This window comes from Struthio camelus, chromosome 8 (assembly GCF_040807025.1).
Source record: "Struthio camelus isolate bStrCam1 chromosome 8, bStrCam1.hap1, whole genome shotgun sequence".
Classification (NCBI taxonomy): domain Eukaryota; kingdom Metazoa; phylum Chordata; class Aves; order Struthioniformes; family Struthionidae; genus Struthio; species Struthio camelus.
The window spans coordinates 26780620-26805221 of NC_090949.1; the positions used below are offsets into that span (position 1 = coordinate 26780620).

A 24602-nucleotide genomic window follows, 5' to 3' on the forward strand; every position below is an offset into this window, starting at 1 on the left:
TTCTGGAATACTTGCCTTTCTCCAAGGTATTATGCTTTTTAATAATGTTGTCACCACACTTGACCTGTCCAATTCAGATGATATCTACACTTCCCTTTGCAAACATACACATCTCCGAGCAGTCATTTATTGTTGAATCTTGCCAGCTGATTCTCAGAAACAAACATCTGGAGAGTTGCATTTACAGTGTATATTTTTTATAGTATATTGTCTTACTATATTTAATCTAGTTTAGCTAATCTATATTTTAAATTAGAATTTTAAATGGGATTTTTCCCTCAAACTCTTCTAATAATAAAGTTCACTTACAACCCAGTGTACGTTTTTTTAAATAGTGTCAAACTCTTGCAGTAATTTTCCCACTAGAGTTCATTGTGTGTAGAATTTAGACTTACCTACTGTTGACTTGAAGTTTATCAGTGATTTCTTGTTTCTCAAATATCACTGATCTTTTTAACCTTCTAAAAGGCCCCTTTTTCCAGTGCTACTTATTAAAATAAATAGCGTCATTACAGAACGAAGGGGTAGTTGTGCTGCAGAGGTGTTGAGAGCTTTAGTGCAGTTTACAAAGCTATCGAGAGATTTAGTGGGACTTATACCAGTGGATGAGCGCAGTTTAACATTGCTCCACATCAGTGTGCGTTCATGTTACCGTATTATTTGTGTGTATTTCTGGCGTGGTCTTTATATCAGGGGATCTCACAGACTCCGTGTGGCATCTACAGGGCAGCGTGTGTCTATGCAATGCTCTGACACTACACACCTGAGATAAATTACCTGGTGCTCGCAGGAAAGCCTTGCATTCAAGACGTTCTCCCGGGGCAGGAGGGGCATGGGTAAAGCCGTGATCACTGCCGTGACCCTGCCATTGCCTCTCCAGACCATGCGCACCGTGCAAGCTGTAGGGTCCAGCGATGCATATGTACTTTCCCTGCACATGCGCAAATTACAGGGTGCTCCCACCACCCTTCCTCCCACGTCAGCTCCAGCAGCGTGGCGGCAGCTGACAGCAGGGACCGGTGCTGTCGGCTGCCGCTGCAGCCGGGTACAAAATGGACCACGGGAGCGCCCAGGGCAGGAAGACGCAGGCAGTCTGCGCCGCAGCCCCTGCCGCCCAGTCGGCCGTGGGGCAGGGGTTATGGCCCCATGTGAAGTGCAAAGGCCACCTGCACCCAGGCGGTCAGCGCCGGCACTGCCCCAAGCCCAGCAGACGCGTTCTCAAGGGGCGGAGAGCTCGGCGATGCTCACAGCATGAATTTCTCCTTTCTCTTGCAGTCAATTTTGTTGTCCGCCTCAATCAAGCGGGAAGGAGATTCTCCAACAGCATCGCCCCACTCCTCGGATGACATCCATCACTCGGACAGATACCAGGTAAGCAGGCAGATACAGTCATTGGGCTTAGCCTTAGACAGGGAACCAGCTAGCCCAACGTCTGCAGCTCTCTGTGAGCGAGCGCACTGGCTCTCTGCTCCACACCGGTGCCCCAGTTCATCTGCCTGTGGAGTGGGACATCAACACTTTGTCTCCCACGTGGCTGCAAAGGCACAGTCCTCCCAGCTCTGATTTTACACCACAGCTCTGCAAAACTACTTTAAATCTTTGTAGTGGTTTTTGTTACATTATTATTCATCACACCTCTAGTTGTCATGGCTATGTTTGTCACTACCTAGCCCATGCCACCGTGAAACTTTCAGAGAAGTGACTTTTCTGTAAAACAGTGAATGATGTCAGCCTGTAGCGGGATAAAATTCTCCGTTTCACTGGTCTGCCACTGGCCAGCAAACTGACTCGTGACTCTCATCCAAAACCAGACATAGTTTTGGAGCATCTGTAGTCACGCCAGCAAGAAAACGCACTCTGCCCAGAGAAGCAGCAGGTCTTGCCTTGGTGCAATTCAATGAGTAAAGTTCAGGGAGATGGAGCAAAGGAAGGAGAGAAAGGTAGCAGTAGGAGTACAGTTCTGCTTGTAAGTCTGTCTGCATTTTTGGGGTAGACTGGATCCCTTGACTCCAACTCATCACACATCCAAACTGTTTGGCTGCAAGCCTGTGCTCAGCCACTGGCTTCAAGTAAACTCCAAAAAGTAGCAGATAAAATAGCTGAAGTCTTTAGCATGGACCTAAGCATGCCTTCACCTGCCGTGTCGATGGGCTGAGTGGGCCATGGCTGTACCAGCTTGACATAAATCCATCACCCTAAATCCCCCAATGCTTTGCCGTGATATCGTATGCCCAAGACCAGGTAGACAGGTCAGGCCTTCCCACATTGGCCAGCATCATGTGTGCCAGGGCTGCATTTGGATCTGCAGAGGCAGAGGCAGATGACCAGTGCTATGGGTCTAGCCAAGCAGCCTCAATTAAAGCATATGTTCTTGAAGATGGCTCCTGTTAGTAGCAGATGTGTACATTTGTTGCCCGTTACTCTGTCTTCTGTCCTCTTTACTGGTTATCTTACCAAATATGGGCCAGATCCTCCTCTGCCACATAGTCCAGTGTATAGTGAAGGTAAGAGCCTTTGGTTCCAATTTGGTGGCACATCACACGCACTTTACCCATGTATCAGTGATGAAACCTGGTGCAAAGTAAAAGAAGCAAACCCTGCAGAAGACACAGGAATGTGTGATTCAGGTAATTCTGCTCTCTTTTCTGCCTCTTTATTAAGGCTGATAAATAAGTAATATTCTTCCCAAAAGGATGGGGAAGAGATTTTTGCAGTGACCCCTTTCATTTGAGAACACCCCTCCCTTCCCGTTTCTCCTGACTTCAGTCTCTGTGAAATTGGTGGTCCTTTGTAGTCCTCTGTTCCTATAAATTTTTATTATGTCATACTTGAGGACAAATATTCACAGCAGAAGCCCCCTCTATGTGCTGAGTCTAGCTAGACTCTAATGTGTTTTAAGTTTGTGGGTGTATTTTATGGAGGGTTGCAGCCCTTAATGCAAATGCGTAATGGGAGTTGTAAGTCTGCACTGCAGGGAGAAAAGACCTCTGGGGCCTGATTTTCATTTACCCTTATGCTGCTTTATGGTGCTCTGGCAGTGTAAAGGGATCTTAGGGTGGGTGCCAGGGCTGTGTAAAGCCTCAGTGTAGCCTTCATAAAAGCTACAGCATGAATGAGAATTTAGTCCTTCTGGCTTAGCAAGCGAAACGCTCAGGAAGCAGAGCAGAAGACTCTCACTGGGACTTTAAGGGCTGCAAAATTTAGCTTTCCATATGCAGAGATGTGCTGGAATTATGAATGTTCCTAATGTTATTTGTGATCTAATAGCAAACATACACTGTATTAGTAAAATGCTAGAATATGAGTTATTGATGCATAGGTTTTGAGAACTCCTGTGGCTTGGTTTTCTTAGTCCTCATGCTTGCTTACCCTGTGAATATACATGAAGTGTGAAAAAGGAGATTTGTGAATAGGAAAGCTACAGAAATGCTGGATTGCCCATCACTTGGACTGTGTTTGCATTGCTCCAGGGGCTGAGAGAGGGAGCCACAGCGGAGGCAGTGGGGCAGCTCCAAGACGTGGGGAGCTGGCTCTCCCCTGCCTCCCCTGTGCCCAGCCTGGTAGCTGGAGTTTGGTGTGTGAACACTGCTTCGACCAAGGTGATGGAAGTTCGTGTAGCGCAGGACACTGTGGCATGGGTCGAGTGGGGGTGCTCCTCCTATATACAGTGCATCCTGTCACCCAGGGCTTTTCTTGTGCTGCAAGTGAAAATAAAGCCCTTTCAGTGTCCTTTCTTGTATCCACCAGTGGAAAAAGCAACAGGAAATTATAAATCATTCACTGTAGTGCAAAGGTAACATTTCAGGCTCCTCCACTAGGAGGAAGACCACCGTGAGTGGGTCAGCTGAGCCTGCAGAGTATTTGTGGCTGAGTAACATGTGGAGTAAGTATAAATGAAAGCCTAAAAACCTTGTCCAGGAAAGCCTCAGCTCCCTCTATTTGAGCCACAAGGGCTCAAATGCAAGGATGCATCCTGAAACACAGCTGTGTTAGTTAAAAGGGTAAAAACAACAATCAGCAGCTTTCGTTTTGTGAGAAAGCACATGTATGAAAATACATCTTCATTCCAGCTTGCAGAGAGAGCTGGGATGTACTCTGCAGGTCAGCGCTGTGCAAGGCTTACCAGCCAGCACCTGAACTTGCTAACTTCCCAAAATCTTCTGATATGGCAGAACAAATCTTTTTTTTTTTTTTCATTTCCCCTATATAGAAGGCAGATTGTTAGAAGCCAGAACGGAGACCCAACACGTAGGTTTGATTCAAACAAAAGAAGTCTGGGGACTATGCAAAGGACGGGGGGTAACCAAATGGGTTTTGTCTGTCTAGGAACTGGTCCTGCCCAGTTTCTCGTCCTAGCTCTGTCCTACCCCTTTGCTAGTTCCTGAGACCCCACCACATCTGCTGATGGACATTGGAAAGAAATTCATTAGCCAATTGTGATTGACCAGTTTTGTTGAAATGCAGAAAGAAAAAGAGCTGAAGAGCAAATGGGAAGGTGACAGTTCTTCATGACTCAAGCAGGCTGCAGTCACACAGAGGCAATGAGGCTTCTAAAAATGGATTTTTAGTCCACGTCCCATTTTTTCCCAGCGCCGCGTTTTGGCAGCATCAGTGATATCCGTATTTCTGCCGGGGCAGCTGGGCAAAATTCCACCGTCGACAAAATTATGGCAAAATCGGCAAAATTAAGCTCAGCGTGCCCAGCGCCCCAGCAGCGCTCGCAGCCCTCGCTGCTCAGCGCTCCCCTCGGCGCGCGTGTTCGGGGGACGGACCGAGAGCCCTTGGCAGCCCGCGGGGGTTCATCGCCGAGGGGTATTCCTCAGCGACCCGCCGTGCACCTCCAGTAATACGGCTGAAGCTCCTAACAAGACACCAATAAAGCGCACGCAGGCTTATTGCATTAGAATGAATGCAGCCGTGGAGACTTTATTAAAGGAGGAATGACCTCCCTCTACTCCCAAATAATCCCGCAATAATACACATTTTACAGCTGTTGCTTTCTCCTAAGTGAAGCAGCTTGAAATCCCCGAGCAGCTGGTGGGATGCCTCCGTGCCCACAGTGCCGGCGAGGCGTCCCAGCCGCGCGAGCGGCCCCGGCCATCGCCGCCGCCGCTGGCAGAAGGCTGAAAAGAGCTCAGAGCCCGTGGATTTGGGTTGGTCCCATCCAGATGGGTCCGTAAGGCCCCTGCCCGGCCCCTCTGCCTCCAGCCGGATTGCCCCTCGGCGCGTGCACGCAGGGCGCGCTAGAAAGCGCTCCAGTTTGGGGCTGTATTCTTAAAATGCGACAAAACTGTGCTGCCCTGGCCCTGATTGCGCTGGATGCAGCGAGAGCACAACACGGGTGTACGCCTCTGTGTAAACGGTGCAGAAAAACACACCGAGGAAGGTGTGTTTTAAGCATTTTAAGGGGATTTTCTTATGTTATACAACCTATGTATTCGTGATGTCATTTAAAGTCCAGTCCCACACGGACTGTCGCTTGGTTTAACCCCAAGCAGACGAGTTATCGCCATCGGGGCTGCTCACGGGCGTAACGCTAAGCCGGTGCCGGCCTGGGGGGCCGGGGCCACGTGGAGGCTGCTCGCCCACAGGCCCAGGCCTCGGGGAGGCTCGCCTGGCACCTCCTCATTGGTCAGGGCCTGGGTCCTCCTGGGCCCTGATTGGCCAGGGGCCTTTGGGCCCAGACACCCCCAATGCCTCATTGGGCAAGAAACTTTGAGGTGCGCTTGGCCCCCAGGCCCTGATTGGGCAAGGAACCTTGGTGTGGCAAGTACCTCTGGGCCCTGATTGGCCAGGTGCTCTTGGGTTCTAGCTACACCTTGGTCTCTCATTGGCCAGGTGCCCTTGGGGTCCAGCAGCCCCGTAGGCCCTGATTGGCCAGGTGCCCTTGGGTTCTAGATACCCCTGGGCTCTGATTGGCCAAGGGCTTTTGGGGTCTAGTCTCCCCCGGGCCCTGATTGGCCGGGGCTCCCTGGGCCTTGCTGCCGCCTGTCGGTTGCCATGGGAACTTCCTCCTCTCGCGCTTTTCCCCGCCGGTTTCCTGGTGAACTTTCACCCGCTCGGCGGCGGGTCACATGACCGGGGCCAACATGGCGGCGGCCGCTGGGGGCTGATCGGCGGCGCCTGGCGGGCCGCGCCGTATCCGCCCGCATCCCCGGCCGCGCGGGGGGGGCCGCCCCGGGGCCGCCGCCCCGCGAGCCGCCCGCGGCTATGCAGAGCGGCAGGAGGGGGCCCGGCGGCGGGGGCCGGGAAGAGGTGGGTGCGGGGGGAGGGGGGGGGCAGGCCCCGGGCCGGTGATGAGCGGAGCGGAGCGGGGCGGGGCGGGGCGGGGGGGGGGGGGGGGAGGTAGGCCTGGCTGGGCCGGGCCGGACCGGGCCTTGTTTACCGGCGGGGGGGTGTGGGGGGGTTGTTGTCATGCGGCGGGGGAGGCCTCCCGGGGGCCGGCGGGCCTTGACACTTCTCCGCTCTTGTCTCCCCTCTGCAGACCTTCCTGCGGGTGCGAGCGAACAGGCAGACCCGGCTGAATGGTGAGTGCGCGGCGGCGGCGGCGGCTCCCCGGCCCGGCCCCCGCGGCCCCTCGTCCTTCTCCCCGCGGGCCGAAACTTTTCCGAGCTGCTCGGCTTCGCGGGAGGGTTGGCAGCCGGCTCCCAGGTCGGAGCCGCGACCTGCCAGCCCGGAACGCTGCACGGGTTACCGGGCGCAACGGCGGGCTGTTCTGGTCACATCGCGTTAAGATAAAATTCTGCGAGTTGATCTATGACTTCCTGGAGGAAATAGTTTTCACCGCTGGGATCCTAGAAATGACTTTATAAGTAGGCCTGGCGTTTTCAGTTTTAAATTATGTGTCTGGGCTACTGTGTTTTTGTGGATCGCATGGCAGAATCAAGGTCTTGTAGTAAACTTTTAAACCAGCAGTCTGAGCGTACTTGTGTCTGACGTCATACTGTATTTTCCCTCTCAAACCCACAGGTGCTGGCGTGTTACTTGTGTTCTTTTATTTCTAGGTGTTTAGAGCAACAAGGAAACAAGTAAATCTAGTAAAAAGTGTTTTAGTATTTAAACATCAAATAAGCCTGAAATCACTTTGTTTCAGAGAGGAACTCCCATCTTTGTGTTCATAAAATCAGAAAAAAGTTGAAAATATTACACTTTTGTTTACTTGAACAGAAGAAGTTGAGACTATTTTCTCAAAGTGTAAAGAAGTCAAAACTTACCATTTAAACAGTAACAGTAATATTTTATCTTCTAACTTTATATTGCTCATAGTTGACTAAACCATACTACGGCAAAATTCAGTCGTTCAGGATATCAGGAGGTCTGTTAGTTTTGAACTTCCTGCCTTGATTGTTTAACACCTGTGATGCTGTGCTGATGCAGTTTATTTAGAAAAAGATAAAGATATTTTAAGCAAAATAGCAAAAGGATTTGAATTTGCTTGAATTTAAAGTACTGCATGTTTAGCGTGGTCTTAAACAAATTGAAATGTTGTTAAGTTACTGGCCCATTATCTGTGCTAGGTAATACATAACTGAATCCAGAACTAGCTTGGAGATGTTTAAATATAAACTCTGAGGGCAGAAAACATGTGAAATCTTAAAGGTCTATTAAGTCGTGCAGCGAAGAGATTCAAAGCTCTATGGAGTCAGTGATGCCAAATGCTTCTTTGTCGTTTTGGGGAAGCTCAGGTTAAGCTTACAACTTCCACCTTTATTCCAGACTAACAACATGTACTTCTCTCATAAAAACGAACAAAAGAAATCAGCCAGGCTTGTGAGGTTCTTGGTGCTGTGGAGTCCTTCAGTATAAATGAAAGCTGTTGATGGCAGCATCCTCTGCTTATGCTTCTGACTTTGGCCTCAAGTAGGGTTGCAGCACAATCTGTGTAGACTGCAAGCTAAGAACCTCTCTTGGGCCCTGTTTTTGGATGTTTTTGTGAATGTGGGCTTATCACCAACGGGAAGGTTGGCAGTTTTGCACAGCATTTTCATAGTTTTCTTTGAATCCTTTTTTTCCTATGTCCGCTTTGGGTTACGGTGAGCAGAAGTGACAGCCATATTTTAGGTGAGGTTGATTTATGTAATGGCATTATAGCTCTGCTATTTCCTGCCCTTCTCTTATACACCCTAACAATGCTAGGCCCAGAGGTAGATGGATGTAGAAATGATTGGCTGAGGTGCTTTGATTTTTGGGTCACAGAGAAGGTCAAACTAGATCAGAATTGGTTCCTTCTGACCCTGGCTTTTTACGACCGATTATAACTGTTCCCAGAACGTATCTATAGTGATGAACCCCTGGTTCTCTCCTGTGCTGCTGGATTAGTATCCAGCCAGGCAGCTGGGTAGGTTACACAGCTTTTTTTTCTGTGCGTGTGACTTGATATTTGTGAGCGCTGAACTCTGCCTGCTTTCTTGTTTCCTCCTGCAGTTGTTCACACTAAAGTAACTTCACCGTATTCATAAGCTTTGCCACATTATTGTTAAACAGTTATTTAAGCAGTATTGCTCCAGATGGAGAACACTTGAGTGCTTTGGGAAAAAAATGCTTATTTGTTTATATCTTGTGTCTTAATGAGCTTCTAATCAATCACACAATTTTATAGCTTGCTCTGTGAGAATGGTTTCCTCATCCCTGTTAGTTTACATTGACAGAAATTATGTAGGACTTGTCCAGAGACATCTGGCTTTTCATTTTGCATTGTCTTATTGATGCACTGAAGAAACTTAGTAGATTTTTCTTTGACAGACAGCCTGCATTTCCTACGTTATTTTTCATTTGTTTTTATTGTGTTCTATAAGTACTTTTCAGTATTGTTTTAACCGGTTTATCTTGGTATCTCTGTAAAGCTTCTTCCCAGTTGGGTTCCAGGATCCCATCTGGAAGCTCTTCCCCATAAAAAGTGACCCACAGTGTTTGCTGTTCTCCCACGTGGTTCTTGACTCAAATGTCAGCTGTTCAGCCTTTTCATGCCCAAACCCTGTCAGAATTCCTAGATGCGGTTCGTTGTGGAGAGAGGGTTGTCTTCTGTGAGCTGCTGTTGGCCTGGCTGCAGCATGGTTAAGGTTCTGATAGTTATATGATTCGCAGCGATCTAGAGTTCTAATTCTTTGAATCAAACTCTTTAACTTAAATTGAACTGTGAGTAAGCTGAATGCATTTGCAAGCTCTTGTGCAGCAGATTAATGTTCTGTCTGTAAGTCTCTTGGTGGTTCTTGTATCTGAAGTTCCCTGTCAGCCTTGGTGAGTCAATCCAGTGCCTTTCACCTGTGCTAAACTCACTCACGCTGTCCTTGTGAGCCTAAGAATATGAGGTACTGATTCCTGATAAACCCCTGTGGTAAAGAGGGCATTTACTTCACTTTCCTTGTTTCCATTGTTGCCAAACTCAAAGAAACTTTAAGCCACCCTGTAAATTGATGCTTATGGAATTTAACAGTGCAGATCTGCTTAGGCAGTCACTCAAAACTAGAGGCACAAAGTTGTGCGTTAGCATATAGGAACATGCATTCAGTAGGTTAAGTATATGCCAGCATCAGAGAACGGTGTCCGATTGAAGGCTGCTGGAAATCAGCTGTGTGGAAGTTTGGCCACGCAAACGTGGAAGCCCAGTGAGACCCTTCTGTGAATTTGGACCTTAATGTTATCTCTCAGGCAGATGAACGGCAAGTTATACGTAAGGTTTGAAACAGCTTCGTTCTTGACCATCTGTTTTCTTGCTTTAGCTTGTTCCTGAGATGGCTTTTTGTATTCTGCCATTGCTGCCTTTGTTCCCTTGGATCAGATGCTCTTGGATAAGTTGATTGGCCATAGAAGCTTTTTGATAGGCCCAACAAAGTGTAACCAGTCTTCAAGACTCTTTCAGCAGATTTGTAGAGAGCAGGTGCTAACTCACGTGCTTGAATATTTTTGATTTGAATTCAGGGGTGGTTGTAAAGTTTGCATTCTCAGTAGAGCTGCAAAATAGATCCTTGTAAACCTCCTTTTGCAGCTGCCTAAGAAACAGATTCCTGTATTGATGCTGACCCTAAGGCTGCCTCTCTGGGCAGATCTCCACGGAGGTGGTCGCTGTACAGTTTGTTGTTGGACTTGAGCCACCACCAGCATGCCGTGTGCTTTTGTAGCTGAGGGGTGGTGGAGGAAGAATAAAACTAGATGATTTTCACTGGAAAGGAGACAAAAATGTTTCCATTTAATTTGATTGGCCTGCCATTGCAGGAGTTGCTAATGATGTCTGCATGGGACTCAGGGGACCACTCAAACTGGTGGAGGGAATCATAAGAGATATTGCTAGTAACTTAATCATCTCCTTTGATGCTGTTATAGAGGTCTGCATAGTGTCTACTGCTGGGTGCTGTATAAGAGTGCTTCTGGGGTAATTAGTGCCCTGTCCCAAAGGTGGAGTTTTGGTTACTTAAAAAAAAAAAAATCTGTGAAAATTAAAACCCATCATTTTTTTTCTCGTGAAGTTCCTGGGCTTGAGAATAACATGATCCTTAGGCATTAAAAAGGTTTAGCCTAGATGGGGAGAGCCCTTTGTGGAGAAAAGATTCCGTCTCTTCTGCGAATAAGGCAGCAGTGCCAGTGGAAGTGGGTCCATATGGAAGGAGGAAGGCACCAGAGGCTTTGACAATCGAACAGAAAAGTTCACTTTGGCTCCTCTTTTTGCCAGTGCAAGTAGCTTCTCACCTTGTGTAGTCCAAATGACCCAGTATTAGGAAAGAGAAGAGCAGCTTCCTTAGCCAGCAGGGCTTTTGGGAGTAGATCAGAGGCCTTACCTTAGACCCCAGACCTCGGAGGGTCCTGATCCTGATTCTTCCTCAGCTCCATGCACCTCTTTCTCATTCCTGTGCTGTGGCCGCTTGAACTCCAGGGGTGCTCTTCATAGGTGGAGGCCGCCTTCTTCCTGGGGGCTTGCAGGTGCTGTGTTGGGAGCCCGTTACAGAGAAAGGAGGCTACGTCCCAATCTCCTGCTAGTAGATTCCTAGTCACATTGCTGGAGTAGCAGCATGAGGACAGGTGCTTGGATCCCCCTCGAGAGGACCAAGTGCTTGATGTTTTAGTGTAACCTGGGGATGTAACACATGCAGCAGTGCGTAGGGTAAAGCCAGTAAAGTACCTCTGTTAAAAGAGAGGCCTCAGAGGTGCTGAACAGCTCTCTGATGGCCTAATAATAATTATTAATGCTAATAAAAATTAGTGAACTCCTCACCTCCTGGGAGAAGGCTGGAATAATAACTAGAGAGTCTTTGTTCAGTCAGAGATCAAAATGGGACAGCTTTGTACAGAGAACCCATCTCCTTGCGCGTGGTCCTCTTCTTGCATGCGGTCCTCTACTGGCTGTGTTTTTTATCTTCCTGAATTATAAGAGGGAATGGCTTTTTTTCCCTCTCCCATGCTCCTGTGACAGGAGTGTGGGGGAGAGGGATTAGTGAGCTAATTAGAAATGATCGCATCTATCAACACTAATTAACAATCCTGTTGTCTCACTTGCGTGTTCTTTTGAGCGGTTCCCCTTCGGGACAGCACCACAATCACCCCCTGCCTTTGGGGCCGCTCTGTCCCTTCTGCACTGATTGGAAGTGATGGCCGGGCTGCGTGTCGGGTATGGGAAACGTTGCTCAGGATGCGCTTTCTAGGCTGCCGCGTTGCCTTTCGTTTTCTGCTGTCACCAGGGGCACCCTGGGCCTCCGTGGGCACAACGCTGCTGCTGCTGCTAATGACCACAGAATGAAAATGGCAGGGGGATTTGTTTTCGACACCTCTTTCTTCCAGTGGCTTTTTCACTTGTGGCAGTAGGACTTAAAGGGCTGTTTCTCCGAGGAGCTAAGCGAACCAAGATAGGTGCTGTCTGCCGGATCTTGCGTGGAGCTGAAAGATCTAGGTTCTGTCTCCAGCTCTGCAGTAACATTTCAACACCAGATCAGGTATTTGTTCTGGCAGAATGGTCCCAAGAATTTATCAGGACAAGACCTAAAACTGGTTCCCTGCCTTCTGTTATAGTGCATAGGGGGATGAGGATGGCAGTAAAAAAGGTTAACAGTATTAACAGATTTGCCAAACAGACTTGCTTTCCTGGACTGATTGGCCACATGGAATCTTACCAGAATATTTTAACTGCTCCTTCCTTCCGTTTCCCTGTTAAAAAGCAGGATGAGGTGAGGGAAAGATATGTCTGTGATGAGGACAGAGAAAGCTTTGTTTCCATTATCCTGTATTTTTCTCTGGTCAGAGAGGTGTTTACTGGAGAATGTTGAAGTTGCGTCAGATTCCAGCTTCATCTCCTATTTTGTGCTGGCTCTGCAGAGTTAGTGAGGCAAAGGAACAGCGTCCTAAACTTATCTGAAAGAGCCAAGCTAGAGGTTATAGGTATTTGTTACACCAGAGCGTCAGAAGTCTCGTGCACTGAGGTACAAACGCGAAAGAACATCGTTCAGCTCTGCTAACTACGTTTGGTAACAGGGCTGCATGATCTTGAAGTGGGGGGGGGAGGGCTAGGTTTTGGAGGTTCAGGGAGGTTGGGAAGGAGAGAGAAAACATGGCAGACACATCGAGGGGGCTTTGTTTTATCTAAAAGTGGAGCGTAATTCATTTGGCTACACAGAAATCAGAAATAACACTTCATAATTAATGTTTGCTTCTGTATTGATTGGAAGTCAAGCAGTTTACCTTCTGGAGTAGGAAGCTGGCAGTACAAGCGAAATATCGGGTTTAAGCAGACGAGGGAAACTAGCACAATTTCCCACTAGAAATACTGCAGTACCTGAAATGCATGGAGAAAGCAGGTGGGCTGTGGGGTTGTCAGCATGCTGTACCCAACACAAAAGAGAACTGCGGAGCTGGCACGAGCAGATGAAATTCAGACGATTGCTGAAAGCAGAATGCGCTCAGGAAGGTCTCTGAAGTGCCAGGTCTCGAAAAACACTTTTGTTATGGTCTCAAGTTGCTATCTCTTATTCTAGGAATGTCACGTTTGCAGAATCCGTTCTGTGATGCCAAGAGCGAAGGCTTATGTTTTGAAGGGAGTTTTTTGCAAATCAGTCTGGAAAAGTAGTGCCCAGGGAATAATCTAAAGCCTTCTTAATCCTGGAGCGTCATAGGGCGAGGGCGTAGGGGGTGGTAAACATTCCTGGTTTTGGACTGTGGTACAATAGACCCAGCCCAGAGAGTCCTCAGTCCAGGGCTTTCTCATCAACTTGCCTGGGAGAGATTCATGTTTCTGCTGATGTATTCAGCTAAAACTTTGTAACTCACTTGGTGATGTGGATGCACCAAACTGGTGCACTTCAGCAAGCCAATGACAGAAACCTTCCCGTACCTGGTCCTTTTCTTCCTGGCATTCCAGCACTTTTCTCTTATTTGTTGGCTGCAGGGAGCTGTTGACCTCGCAGCCTTCAGGCATGAAGGCTTTCAGAGCATGCTGCGGTGCTCGCAACATCAGTAAAGGTTTCCGGCTAATGCAGCTTTTTGGTGGTGTCATCTCTCATTATCACATGGGCTTTCCTTGGGCTTTTCCTTGTCTCTCATTCAGAATTTTGACCTTCCTTATTAATTAAACAACAACTTTCTTCCAGCCAGTGATTGAGTTATTCAGTAATACCTGCCTAAAGCTATCATAATAAAGGACAGAAGTTCTTTTTAATGCAAATGATTTGGTTCCAGATGTTTTTTGATCACATTAGACGATGGCTCAAATTAACTTAGAGATTGGATTAAGCAACAGGCTACCTTGGCTGCTTTTTCTAATCATCGTGATTCCTACCGTGCCTGTTTCCCAGAGTATGCACTCAAGAAGGCAGCGTAGCCCCCACTTTTTCTCTACGTGGCTAGAAAATTATGAAATAAAAATAACACAGAGAGCCAGAAGCTGCCTAGTGTAGATGCTGCATTTCTCTCAGCAAGGATCTTTCCAGAAACGTTACTGCTACAAAGATGCTACTCTGACTAGTTCGTGACGTTCTGGGAAGGGGTTGTTCAAGGTGTGCAAGAGACTGTGTGATTCTGAAAGTGACTGTTACATAAGTTGACCAAGGCTTCTCAGGCAGTACATCAGCCTTCTAAGGTCTAAGCAAATTCCTCTATAGGGAAGAGATGTGTCAGTGGATGGGTTTTGGACTTAGAAGGCAAAATCCAGAGCAGGATTCAGTGGCTTGATCACTCAGGTTTGAAAACAATTGCAGCCTTCCAAGAGAAAGTATTTAACCATTTGAATAACTTACCGAGAGATGTGCAGCAGCTATTCTGTCTCCTAGCGCTTAAATCAAGAGTAGCAGCTACAGGTTAATGTACAAAGTGCAAAGAAAACGTTGTGTGTTTTTTAGGAGGTCAGAATAGGGAATGGCAATGGCATCTGCTGTCTGAAATCTTGCCTTTTCTGCCAAGGCTTTATTGTTTAGAGAAGGCAGAGCTGAGCGCACAGAGAAGAGTTGATCTACAAACTTGACATGTTTTCTTTTTTTTGTTTTCTTTCCATGGTTTCTCCTGGCAGCTCGAATTGGAAAAATGAAACGGAGGAAGCAAGACGAAGGGCAGGTATGTCCCCTCTGCAGCCGGCCTCTGTCAGGATCCGAGGAGGAGATGAGTAGGCATGTGGAACAATGCCTTGCAAAGGTAGAGGCGCAGCAAGATCACCAGCTGCCATTCCCTTCTCCCTACTCCCAGCTTGGTCTGCAGCTGACCTAACACGGGGCAAAAACTAACATTGCTGAGCTTGCAGGCAATGCTAACTATGTCTGTGTGAGATCTGTAGCCACTTGCCTTTGTCTTGAAAGATGGATTCTTCTGGATTTTCTCCTGTGTTGCAATAGTAACTTTTTATTTCATGCGCCCTTTCTGTTAATGAAGTCTAATTTTTAGTCTGTAAAGGTATGGGGTATGAGGTTTCCAAAGCCTTTTGTAGGACTTCATGCTTCCTGTACAGCATGAAGAGTTCTTCCTGATTTCTGCCTTTGACAGCATCAGAATTATCTTTTGTTGAAGTTTTTTTTGGTAACTGATTGGCATTAGTAACTGTTGCATGACTAGCTCGCTCCAGAAAGTGTGTGAGAGGTGTCTCCAAGCTAAGCAGAACTATTCCCTCACATGTCTTCCCAAACACAGCAAGGAAAGGAGGAGGAACAAGCCCTGGCAGGGGGAGAGAGTTGTGTCATTGGGCTTTCTGTGCTTGTTTTTCGTGAAAAGTCCACAGTGGAGATAGTCACAAGTTCATTCTTGTTTCCTCAAGAGATGCATGGTGTAAAGGGAGGTGTCTTCTGATCAGTGTGTCCAAATAACGTGCTCTAGGAGATCGTTCCTTGTCAGCTCCTGTAGATGGGAGCTTCTCTGTGCTGTGGATCAAAGGAATTTGTTGTTCCAGTGATAGGGGAATCATGCATGCGAGGTAGGAGAAGGCATGCTGAAATGCATTCCAGGATTTAAATTCCTGTATGTAAAGAATGGTGAACCTTGCCAGTTGTTTTGATCTTAAGGATGTCAAGTTCTTCCAGCTACCGTTTACTTTTAAGTTCGGGTCACTGGGAATGGCAGAGGGGAGCAGATGCTGCGTTCAGCTCTATACTTAGCTGCCCTGGGAACAGTCCAACTTTTCTTCTTCATCATTTGTTAACCCCAAAGCGCTGTTTCATGCATCTCAACACTCTGCCCCTACTTTACCCTGTGCAGAGAGAAGGTTCGTGCATGACTGAGGATGACTCTGTGGACATCGAGAATGAAAATGGCAACCGCTTTGAAGAGTACGAGTGGTGTGGGCAGAAGAGGATACGGGCTACTACTCTCCTGGAGGGAGGATTTCGAGGTGCGCCAGTGTTTTGGGGGCCCCTGCGATCCCTTGTAAACCATTCTGCTGTGAAATTTGATCATTGCCTGTCTTTAGAGGGAGGGACTTGGGCTGCATCAGCACCTGGGATTTTTCTTTTCACGATGGGTGGGATTTTAAGGCTTTGCCCCAGTGTAAAGTGATTCCAGCTTTCTGCCTCTCCTGCACAATGAGAGTCAAAATTTGTGCAAATCTTGAACACAAGCGTGGCTTTATTTCTTTCTTGAGAAGTGTGGCTGAAGAGGACATGAGTAGGAATGGAAGGAATGGGGAGATCATTTGGGGAAAATAGCTGCTTATATGTTACACATAGTAAGAAATACGTGGAAACATCTGAGAAGAGGGAAATAGAAATGAAATTGTAAAAATTCCCAGCCTGGAGTGACGAAAGCTGGTGTATCAGCCTCTGGTGATGTATTGAAGGTGACAGCTAAGTCGCTTTAGCACCTGCATAAAATATTAAAGGGCCGGTTGTGCATTTATCACTCCATCCCTTTTAAGGTTGATAAATGAGAATCCAGGAACCTGCTCTGCACCTCCAGCGCTGCAAGCCCTTAGGGCTCCCAGACAAACACATTTTATTTTTCCTCCTTCTTCTGCTCCTTCCCCGGTGACGGGGAAATCGGTTACTGAGGAGAGAGTGAGTTATGGCAAAATTTGACCTCTCGTGAGCTTTATTGGTGAATGTAATTTTAGCTAGAAACCTGGCCCCTTTCTTACACTCAGCCCTTTGGCCTCAAAGAGGAGGATTTACTAAACTGTTCTTTGGCATGAACCTCTGGCACTAAGGAGAGTCTCTCACAAGCAATCCACGTAGTGCATGCCTAATGAGAGGAGGAATGCTGGCTCCCTCCGTTCAATAAAGAGGATGGGATGCGATCTCTTCCTATATCAGCTTGGATTTTAATTTAAAATATCTCGAGGGGAAAAGCTATCAAGTAAGGGAGTTGGACTTAAAAGCCAGTGTGTGCTCAGTGACAGCCTGGCACCCTGGCACTCCTGATCTGCCCTTACCTTCCTCTAAAATTAGATTGTAGCTAGGGAGTAGCAGCGATGATTAGGAGCAGTTTCTCTGGGTTTTTAAAGCTATCTAGTGAAGCTCATGATGTTCACTTCTTGTATCTTTAGCCTTCATTTTCGTAACTTTTCTGTGCTAGCATGGAGAGAATCATGTCTGTGTGTGATTCTAGGTAGAGGTTTGATTGGACTATACAATGCTTTAATTTTTTTTTTAGGCACGTAATTATTGCAATCAGCTGTCATGAGCGTGGGATGTCTATGTGCCTCTGTCATTGTCACTACTACTGTTAAATCATCCTCTTAGTCCTGATAAACAAAAGCTACTCAGTTCATTCCTGCCCCCCGTGTGCATGTGCAGTTCCTTTACCCCCACCAGATACATGAGTTCTTGAGGAGAGCATGATCTTGAACTTTCTCTGATGTCAACATTGTACTATCTTCACTTGGCTAATAATCCTGGGGGGTTTCTTAATTAATTCACTGAACCGTGATCTGAACTGTTCCAGCCATGTGGACAGTGTCTTTCAAATGAGGCTCCAGGTTGGCGACGTGTGTGTAATTGATGTGATGAGGCTGTGTAAATATAGGGTGCTTGCTCCTTGATACTTTTTCATCTGTGTTTAATTGGAATTTTCAAATTTGTTAAAGTTTGCATTACATAAGCGGGCTGCTTTCCTCCCTCAGAGGTTAGTCAGATTTTTAGCAACGTCAGCACTGTAATCTTTCCCGCTAGAGCGCTGCACCGAATCCACATGCACAGGCACTTACTGCTGTATTTGATACTTACCAATAGCCTTGCTTCCTGAAGGAAGTACAGGGTCCCCCTCTTCTTCCCTTTTTGAGACCTTCATGCTACCTCCAAGAGTGGCTGCGTGGGCAGCCAGAAGAGGACCAGAGGACTAGAAGAGAACGACACGGCTAGATACAGTTCTAAACCCCTCTGTAATTACCCGTGATGGGAAGGCCTTTTGGATTAGACTCCTTCCGTTCTTGGTGCAAGATGAGAGGTGCCTGTAGATCAGTTGGCATGCGCAAGAGGCTCCTGGTATTGTTTGTGTGAGGCATCTTTTCCCTCTGCTTTAGGTGGCAGAGGCCACTGCTAAAAGCATAACTTCGCCTGAGCGACTAGGAGTCTTCAGTGCATACGTTCTCGCTTCCTCCTCCAGAGCGTGCCCATGCTGGCAGGGTGATTCAACAGCTGGCGTATTCCTTAAAGGAGGTGCGCTCTTCCCTAAGCAGGGGATTTTTTTTTTTTTTAATCACCAAGTTTCTGCCTAACGTTTTGGGAAGACCAAATAGTATCCGCAGCATGCCTACCTACTCTGTGCAAGAAGTTTCTTTGACATTTGGGAAGCCGAAGCAAAGCCAGAACGATCTCCCTTTGCAAAAGGCGACATGATAAGTTAACAGTTCTCATCTTTTCTCTGGCTGCTGGTACTCAGATCTGCATCAGTCGGACCCGCTGTGCACGCTCTCGGGTAAACTTAAGGTGACAGTCTTCTTCCTTTCTCTGCCAATGTTAGCTCTTTGCTTGTTTTGGGGACGGAATTCTTAATTTACAACCCCGAAGCAGAGCACAATGTTTTGGAGATGCTCTCCAAAGCTTAAAACTGCTTTGTCTGGAGATGGCAAGACCCTCATTAACCCTTCTCACCTGGGACTGTTTGTCTCTGTTCCCTTTGCTGAGAAGCAGCAGCGATGTGGAAATCGGAGGGTTTTTTTTAATGCCAGAAGGCCCTTGCCAGGCAACACAGATGTCACCAGTGTCTAAAGAGATGACATGGGGAAATATATAAAACCAGAGGGGAGACTAGATGTCTGTGTCTCATCAATTTTAGTTTTAATGGTGTGTTGCCCTGAGGTGGTGTCTCAGCTGGGCATTGAAGGGAGCAGGAACCTGGCCACTGTTTGTTCTGTGACTTGGCTTAGGCCACTGGGCAGCATGACGGAAGCAACTCAGACTTAACACACGTCCTGGCTTCTTTTTTTTTGGTTAATAGATAAAGTTTATGTCACTCTCAAGGTGAAGAAAGCTCTTCACTGACATATGAAAGATCCTGTTAGGCTCTCAGGTGCAGTGGAGGATTGGGACATTGTGGCGTTTTTTATCTTGAAGAAGGTCAAAGAAATGAATAACCCTGCTAAGATTTTTCTGGAAGAAGTCTAATATTTAGAACTGATCACAGTCTAAAACTGTCACTTATGTGGTTCCTAGGATGAAGCTTTCATGCTTCCCAAACTGTTGCAGGGGATATTCACCCCTCTGCCCTGAGGGGCTGTTTTAGAAGGTGGAATTTGTCTTCTGTGCTGGTGTTGCAGCTGCAAATCCCCAGGCAGGTCTAGTGCAGCAGATTCAAAGCATGCCCTCTTGTCTGCTGTAGCTTGGTATATTTGAGGCAGCAGGTAGAAGGAACAAGAGATGGTAGTAAGGAGGTGTATGACACGACTAGGAAGTGCTAAGATCAATATGTTGGCTCTGAAGCCGTTGGGTTTGGTGTAGAGATTCATTCAGGAATTATTTGGTACTTTTAGCTGTCCTTCTGTCTTCATAAAGCATGATTCGCAGTTATTTAATTTGATTGCCCAAAACTGTAGGAGTGCAGGGTGTAAATGAAGATTATTAACAATTATACAGGATTTGGGACTACTTCACTTCAGTGGAGATTCTGCTTAAAATAGGGATCTATCCTTTTTAGTAGGAGAGTTTTGTTTTCCTCTGTTCCGTTTTTGTTTGAGTTGAGTGCAGAAGGCTACCAGCATGAAATATGTGCCTAGTCCTGTTTTAATCAAACTCTTGCTTCTAAGTGAAAAGCTATGCAGAAGTCTAAATAAAACATTTCTCTATCCCAGAACTGTGTTACAAGACTAGAATTATTTCTCTTGAATTACCTGAGCATTCAATAACCATCTATCCCCATGTCTTTGGTCAGTGAGGTAAGGTTCTGGTAAAAGGCTTCTTCCCTCTCCAGTGCTCTTTGTTGCAGGGGATTATTTCATGCAGTCTTTGTCTAATGAGCTTCGCACCAGTCTCTAGGAAGCCAATGAGACTTTGCAAGTGAAAGCATCAAGTGGCTCCCTCTTTTTTTTCTCTCTTTTATTTTTTTTTTAAACACTCAACATATTTGTAGCAATTCTTCTGTTCCTCTCCAGAATGGATGCGCATTACCCTCAGTGTTTACACTGTAAGGTTATCCCTTTAAAGAATTCCTGAGGGAAGTTCAAAAGGGTGTTTTTTTTTTTTCTTTGAAAGATTCAGTGTCTCTTTTTGTGTGTATGTCTCTTACTTGAAAGAAGGGAAAGGGAGGGGGGGAGTGAAAAAAGTGCTTTATCTGAAAAGAATCGCATCAGCTTCACACTGATAGAAGCCGCTGTCATCTCTTAAACGGCTTAGCACAGTCAAAAGGCAAGAAGACTTAAAACAGTGTCTTACACAGGGATCGATGGGTGGAACACATAACTGGTAACTGCAAAAAAAAAAAAAAAAAAAAAGAAAGAAAAAGAAAGCAAGGGGGGAGAGATAACGGTAATGATTGCATTGAGGGAAGCTTGAAGGAGGCTTGTTCTTTGTAACACAGCTTCAAAGGTTTCTGGACCGGTGCCTAAGCAAACCGTCCTGTGAAGTTGCTGCTTCTGTAGGTCTAGGGAAGGGGGGGGGATGCTTGCGCCCTTCTCTCTCTTAGCAGATGGGACAAAGCAGATTAGTAAATGTCAGGTTAGTAGCTCCCTTCTGCTGTTGCACGTTGGAGGAGAGATTTTTGTCAGCGAGCCTCTTGCCGTTCCTGCTGGGAAAGTTGTTTGCCCAGGAGAGGGGAAGGAGGCAAGCAGCGGACGGGAGCGGTTGGGGATACTGGGCGGCGGGTGGGGGGGGGCGGGATGTCAGTTTATCGATCGCACCTCAGTCAGGAGAGCTGCAGGCGCAGTGCTCTGAGCACGAGCGGCAGCGTGCTTAATGTGATTGAAAGGCAGTTAAAATGGCGGTGACCTTTTCAGGGGGAATTAGATTGCCTGCCAAGAGTGGTTAGAGGGAGTGATAACGCCAGCTTGAGGAAGCTGTCCAGTCTGCTTCAAAGGGAGAGAGACAGAGACAGGGAAAGCAAGCTAGCAGCAAGTACCATTTAAACGGCGAACCGCACGGTCTGACAGAACAGAGATTGCTGTCCTCTGTAGACGCGAAAGGGCTGAAGAATTGTAGCTAAGTTCTCTCCACCCGCACGGTCCTCCTCTTCTCCCCTCCATCTTCCCCACCAAAAAAGCCGTCCTCTGGGCACGGTAGCAAGCCATTTGCCGCTGCTCTTGGGGGTTTCTTCTCCTTCAGCAGGTCGGTTGCCTTGAAAATAGCATAGAAGAGAGAAAGATTTTGAATGCATTAAAATGGTAAGCAGGGCATTTTCAGGGAAGGATACTTTCTAAGAAAGATCAAAGTGACAAGGATTTGACGGAGATGGATTGTGAGACTCTTGGAGAAGCACGCAGGGATTACTTAACCCGCAAGTTTCTCTCTTACTTCTCCCTGCTTACTTCTCCTCCGAAGATAGCAGAGGGCTTGCATGCGTTCGTTCCTGTCTTTAGCAAGGGAAAAGAACAGCACCAGTCAGCATATACAAAGAGGGACTCGGTAAAGCCTTCTAAGCTGCAACAAACTATAGTCATCCCAAGGTGCCCATTTGCATTGGATCGCGTGTCGTGTACAATTAGGGCAGCTGCTTGGAAGGGGAGACTTTATTAAAATGTCTCAAAGTTCCCAGCAGATGGCTGCAGTCCTGCTGCCAGCTTTCTATCTCCGCAGAATCAAGATGCGGCTCAGTTTGAGCAGTAAACGTTGCAGGCCAGCCTTCTTCCAGCATAGGTCAGCTTGTCCAGGAGAGAGTGTTATGGCAATAGCTGTGTGCTGTTCCTCTTTGTGCTGTTTCTAAATATCTCTAACAGTAGAAGCGTGCTCGCAGGCATGAGGCCCTGTCATCTAAAACTAAGTAGATGCTTTTCAATTCTGTTGCCTCAGCAGCAGGTGTTTGTGAGCACAGTGACTTCACTTGTGTCTGGTAACTACCTGGGTGTGTTTATAGAAATTATTATTTTTTTCAGTTGTGCTTCTCTGTGCATTTTATGAATATTAAACTGTATAGCAAAACTTTGTAAAATGCTTGTTTGGCACATATGTGGGGAAACTGAAGCACAAAAAAGCAACTTCCCACTGTTACAAAGTTGGCAAAGCTGGGAATAGAGCCTGAAATTCTTGCTCTAGGACCTCACCTAGTAGTCAGCTGTGCCCTCTTCTTTAGACAAAATATAACTGGGTAAGCAGGAAAGCTTCTGAAGACAGTGACGTTTTCCATCTTTTCGTGGCAGGAGGTTGAAAGTAGCATTTAAGGTCATAGCAAAAAGAGAGGATAAACAGATCCACTGAAATTTGGCAAAAGCATTTCTACAGAACAGTAGAAGTGTGACTTCTCCTAAGAGGCTATGCAGGAAATGAAAGCTGTCACTGGCATATAATGTATAAATTGCTGTATTTCTCAGGTGCTTATTTTATGGCTTGTCCCCTCTTTGCAGGGCTGCTAAGTCCCAGAGTACTCATATGCCTTACCTCCGCCCTTGTGTAAAATGGTGGTAATCCTGGTAATCCCTCCGTTGCTGAAGGACAGTACTTTGTACTTGTCCAATGAAGTAGCCCAAGCATTTCTTAATGTTTGCACCGCTCTCCTTTGAGAGCAAGTTCTTGTTCATAAGGTGGTATTTGCCCTAAGAACGCTGGGAGATCTGTTTACCTGAAGTATAATATATAATAGTCGGATGGGCTATACCTGACTATTTCTCCATAGGCTGCGTTCATGTATAGAAGTTGAGGGATTCTGTGGGTAATACATGTCTTTTGGATATTATACTATACATTAATATCAAAAGTTGACTTTAATGAGCAGGACAAGCAGATGGGACCAGTATGTGATTTAAAAATATATATTTTTAGAAATCCTAGCTTAGGTACTAAGGCTGTCATAAACCACCAGTTAATTGATACTTGCTATCATGCATGTTTAATGTTTGCATAACACTTCAAGCAATAATGGCTTCTTCATTTTGGAACACTGAATGTAACCAGTGGGACTCTGCAAAATTAAAAGCATTAACTTTAAAACAAAAACAAACCAAAAAAAACCCCTCACCACCCCCCCCAAATTAACTCAGTGCTTATAGACATTAAAAGTCAAGATTGCTAATATTACATTTTTTTTAAGCATTCTGGTTTAATTTTAACGCATTTAAAAATCTAAGAACATAAATTTTATGCTCAAACTGCTAGAAGGTTTTAGCTGAAAGGAGCACAATCAACTGAATCTTGATTTACGTAACACTAACAGTCACTCTAACCAGAAAAAGATTTTGTGTGGGAAGAAGGGGAATTCTCTCCGTTTGACAGTATTATGTATAGTTCTTGGGGAAGGAAAAGGGGTGTCTTGTCACCCAGCAACAGAGGAAGGAGAAAAAAATTAATTAAAAAGAAAACATAAAATGCAGTTGTAAAACCATGAAAATTGGCAGGGGGAGTAAGGGAACAGGTAGAGCACCCAAAACTACTCAATTTTTTGAAATTGACTGGATTTCAAGTTGACAGCATCCCTTTAAACTTCAATTTTCCTAGATCTCAGACATGCAGTATGAGATCTTCCAGTCCCATCTGCTGCGCTTGCTGAGCTGCTCTCTCCAATCCATTTTTCTAGTGCTCTGTCCACTTTGGTTTTGAAAGTCCCAGGCTTTAAGACAGTCATTTGATAATTTTTTTTTTTTTCCTCCTTCAAGCATCTGCAGTTTTGCTAGAACTGCAACCTACTTCTTGGAGACTCAGGTCAAACTTCAGCCTTAAGCACCAAGTCGTTGATTGACGTGATTTTAATAGCATTTTAGAATACAGTTGTTAAGTCAGGGGCAGTGAGATTTTTCTAAAGGAGAAGGGAGCACGGGTCTCAATGGCTTTAAACAGCTCCTGTCTCCGCGTGTCGTCTCTTACACTTGGCGGTGAAACACATTATCGAGTAGTGCCCGGAAAGTGGCTAACTGCGTTTGACACACGCCAACTCCCTGCCTCCACACTGGATAATTGCATTGTCAACTGTTCAGCAAAGTGGCAGGTGACACTGCAGCCGGATTGATTGTCCTAGTATGGAGGCTCCGAAGACTGTCAGCTACCCAATCGATAGAGTTTACACAAGACACTGTGACTGCATCTGTAACTAATTTCAGTTTGAAGCTCGCAAGATGCGGCTGCCCCTGTTTCCTGGTTTGTGTTCTCGTTCACTTGCATCCTTTTCCTGGACCAGAAAGTTGCTTCCCTGCTGAAAGCGCGGCTTTATTTCTTATTTTGGAGCTGGAAGTGAAGAAATCAATGGCGTGTTTTGTGGTTTCAGAGTTGAGGGCATTACAGCACGCGGCTAACTAGCAGCTCCAGTTTTGCAATCAATAGGCTGATCAATTGATTAAATTAACACTGATTTTTTTTCTTTCTTCTTTCCAGCCTAGAAAAGAATTAGTTTGGGAAGAGCGTATGAGTCTGGCCTGTGAAATTTAGGCCTTGGCTTTTTTCAGTCGTTGACTGTCTTTACCCCACAAATACAGTCCCTGCGCTCATCGTTATTTAAAGCAAACTGCACGGCGGGCTGCTGCGAGCCCGGGTGTCGCTTTCAGCTGTTCACCAGCCTTGCTGCTTCATGCTTGGTTGCCTTAGAAAAGTCATCCTCCTAGCTCTGCTGTGCTGCTTTATTATTGGCAAAGTTGCGACATT

The 24602-nt window shown here is 46.3% G+C and overlaps 1 protein-coding gene across 12 annotated transcripts in view; it reads left to right on the forward strand.

The window, feature by feature from the left end:
* The window catches only part of RNF220 (ring finger protein 220), a 248421-nt gene that overhangs the window by 181650 nt on the left and 42169 nt on the right, over positions 1-24602 (forward strand). For 7 of the 12 annotated variants that reach the window (XM_068952904.1, XM_068952901.1, XM_068952900.1 and 4 more), the window contains 4 exons: positions 1276-1371; positions 6485-6527; positions 14483-14604; positions 15655-15787. In XM_068952904.1, coding sequence (XP_068809005.1) covers positions 1276-1371; positions 6485-6527; positions 14483-14604; positions 15655-15787 — 394 coding nt within the window. The remainder of the gene's footprint in view (positions 1-1275; positions 1372-6484; positions 6528-14482; positions 14605-15654; positions 15788-24602) is intronic. The other 5 variants (XM_068952909.1, XM_068952907.1, XM_068952908.1 and 2 more) reach the window with 2 other exon arrangements.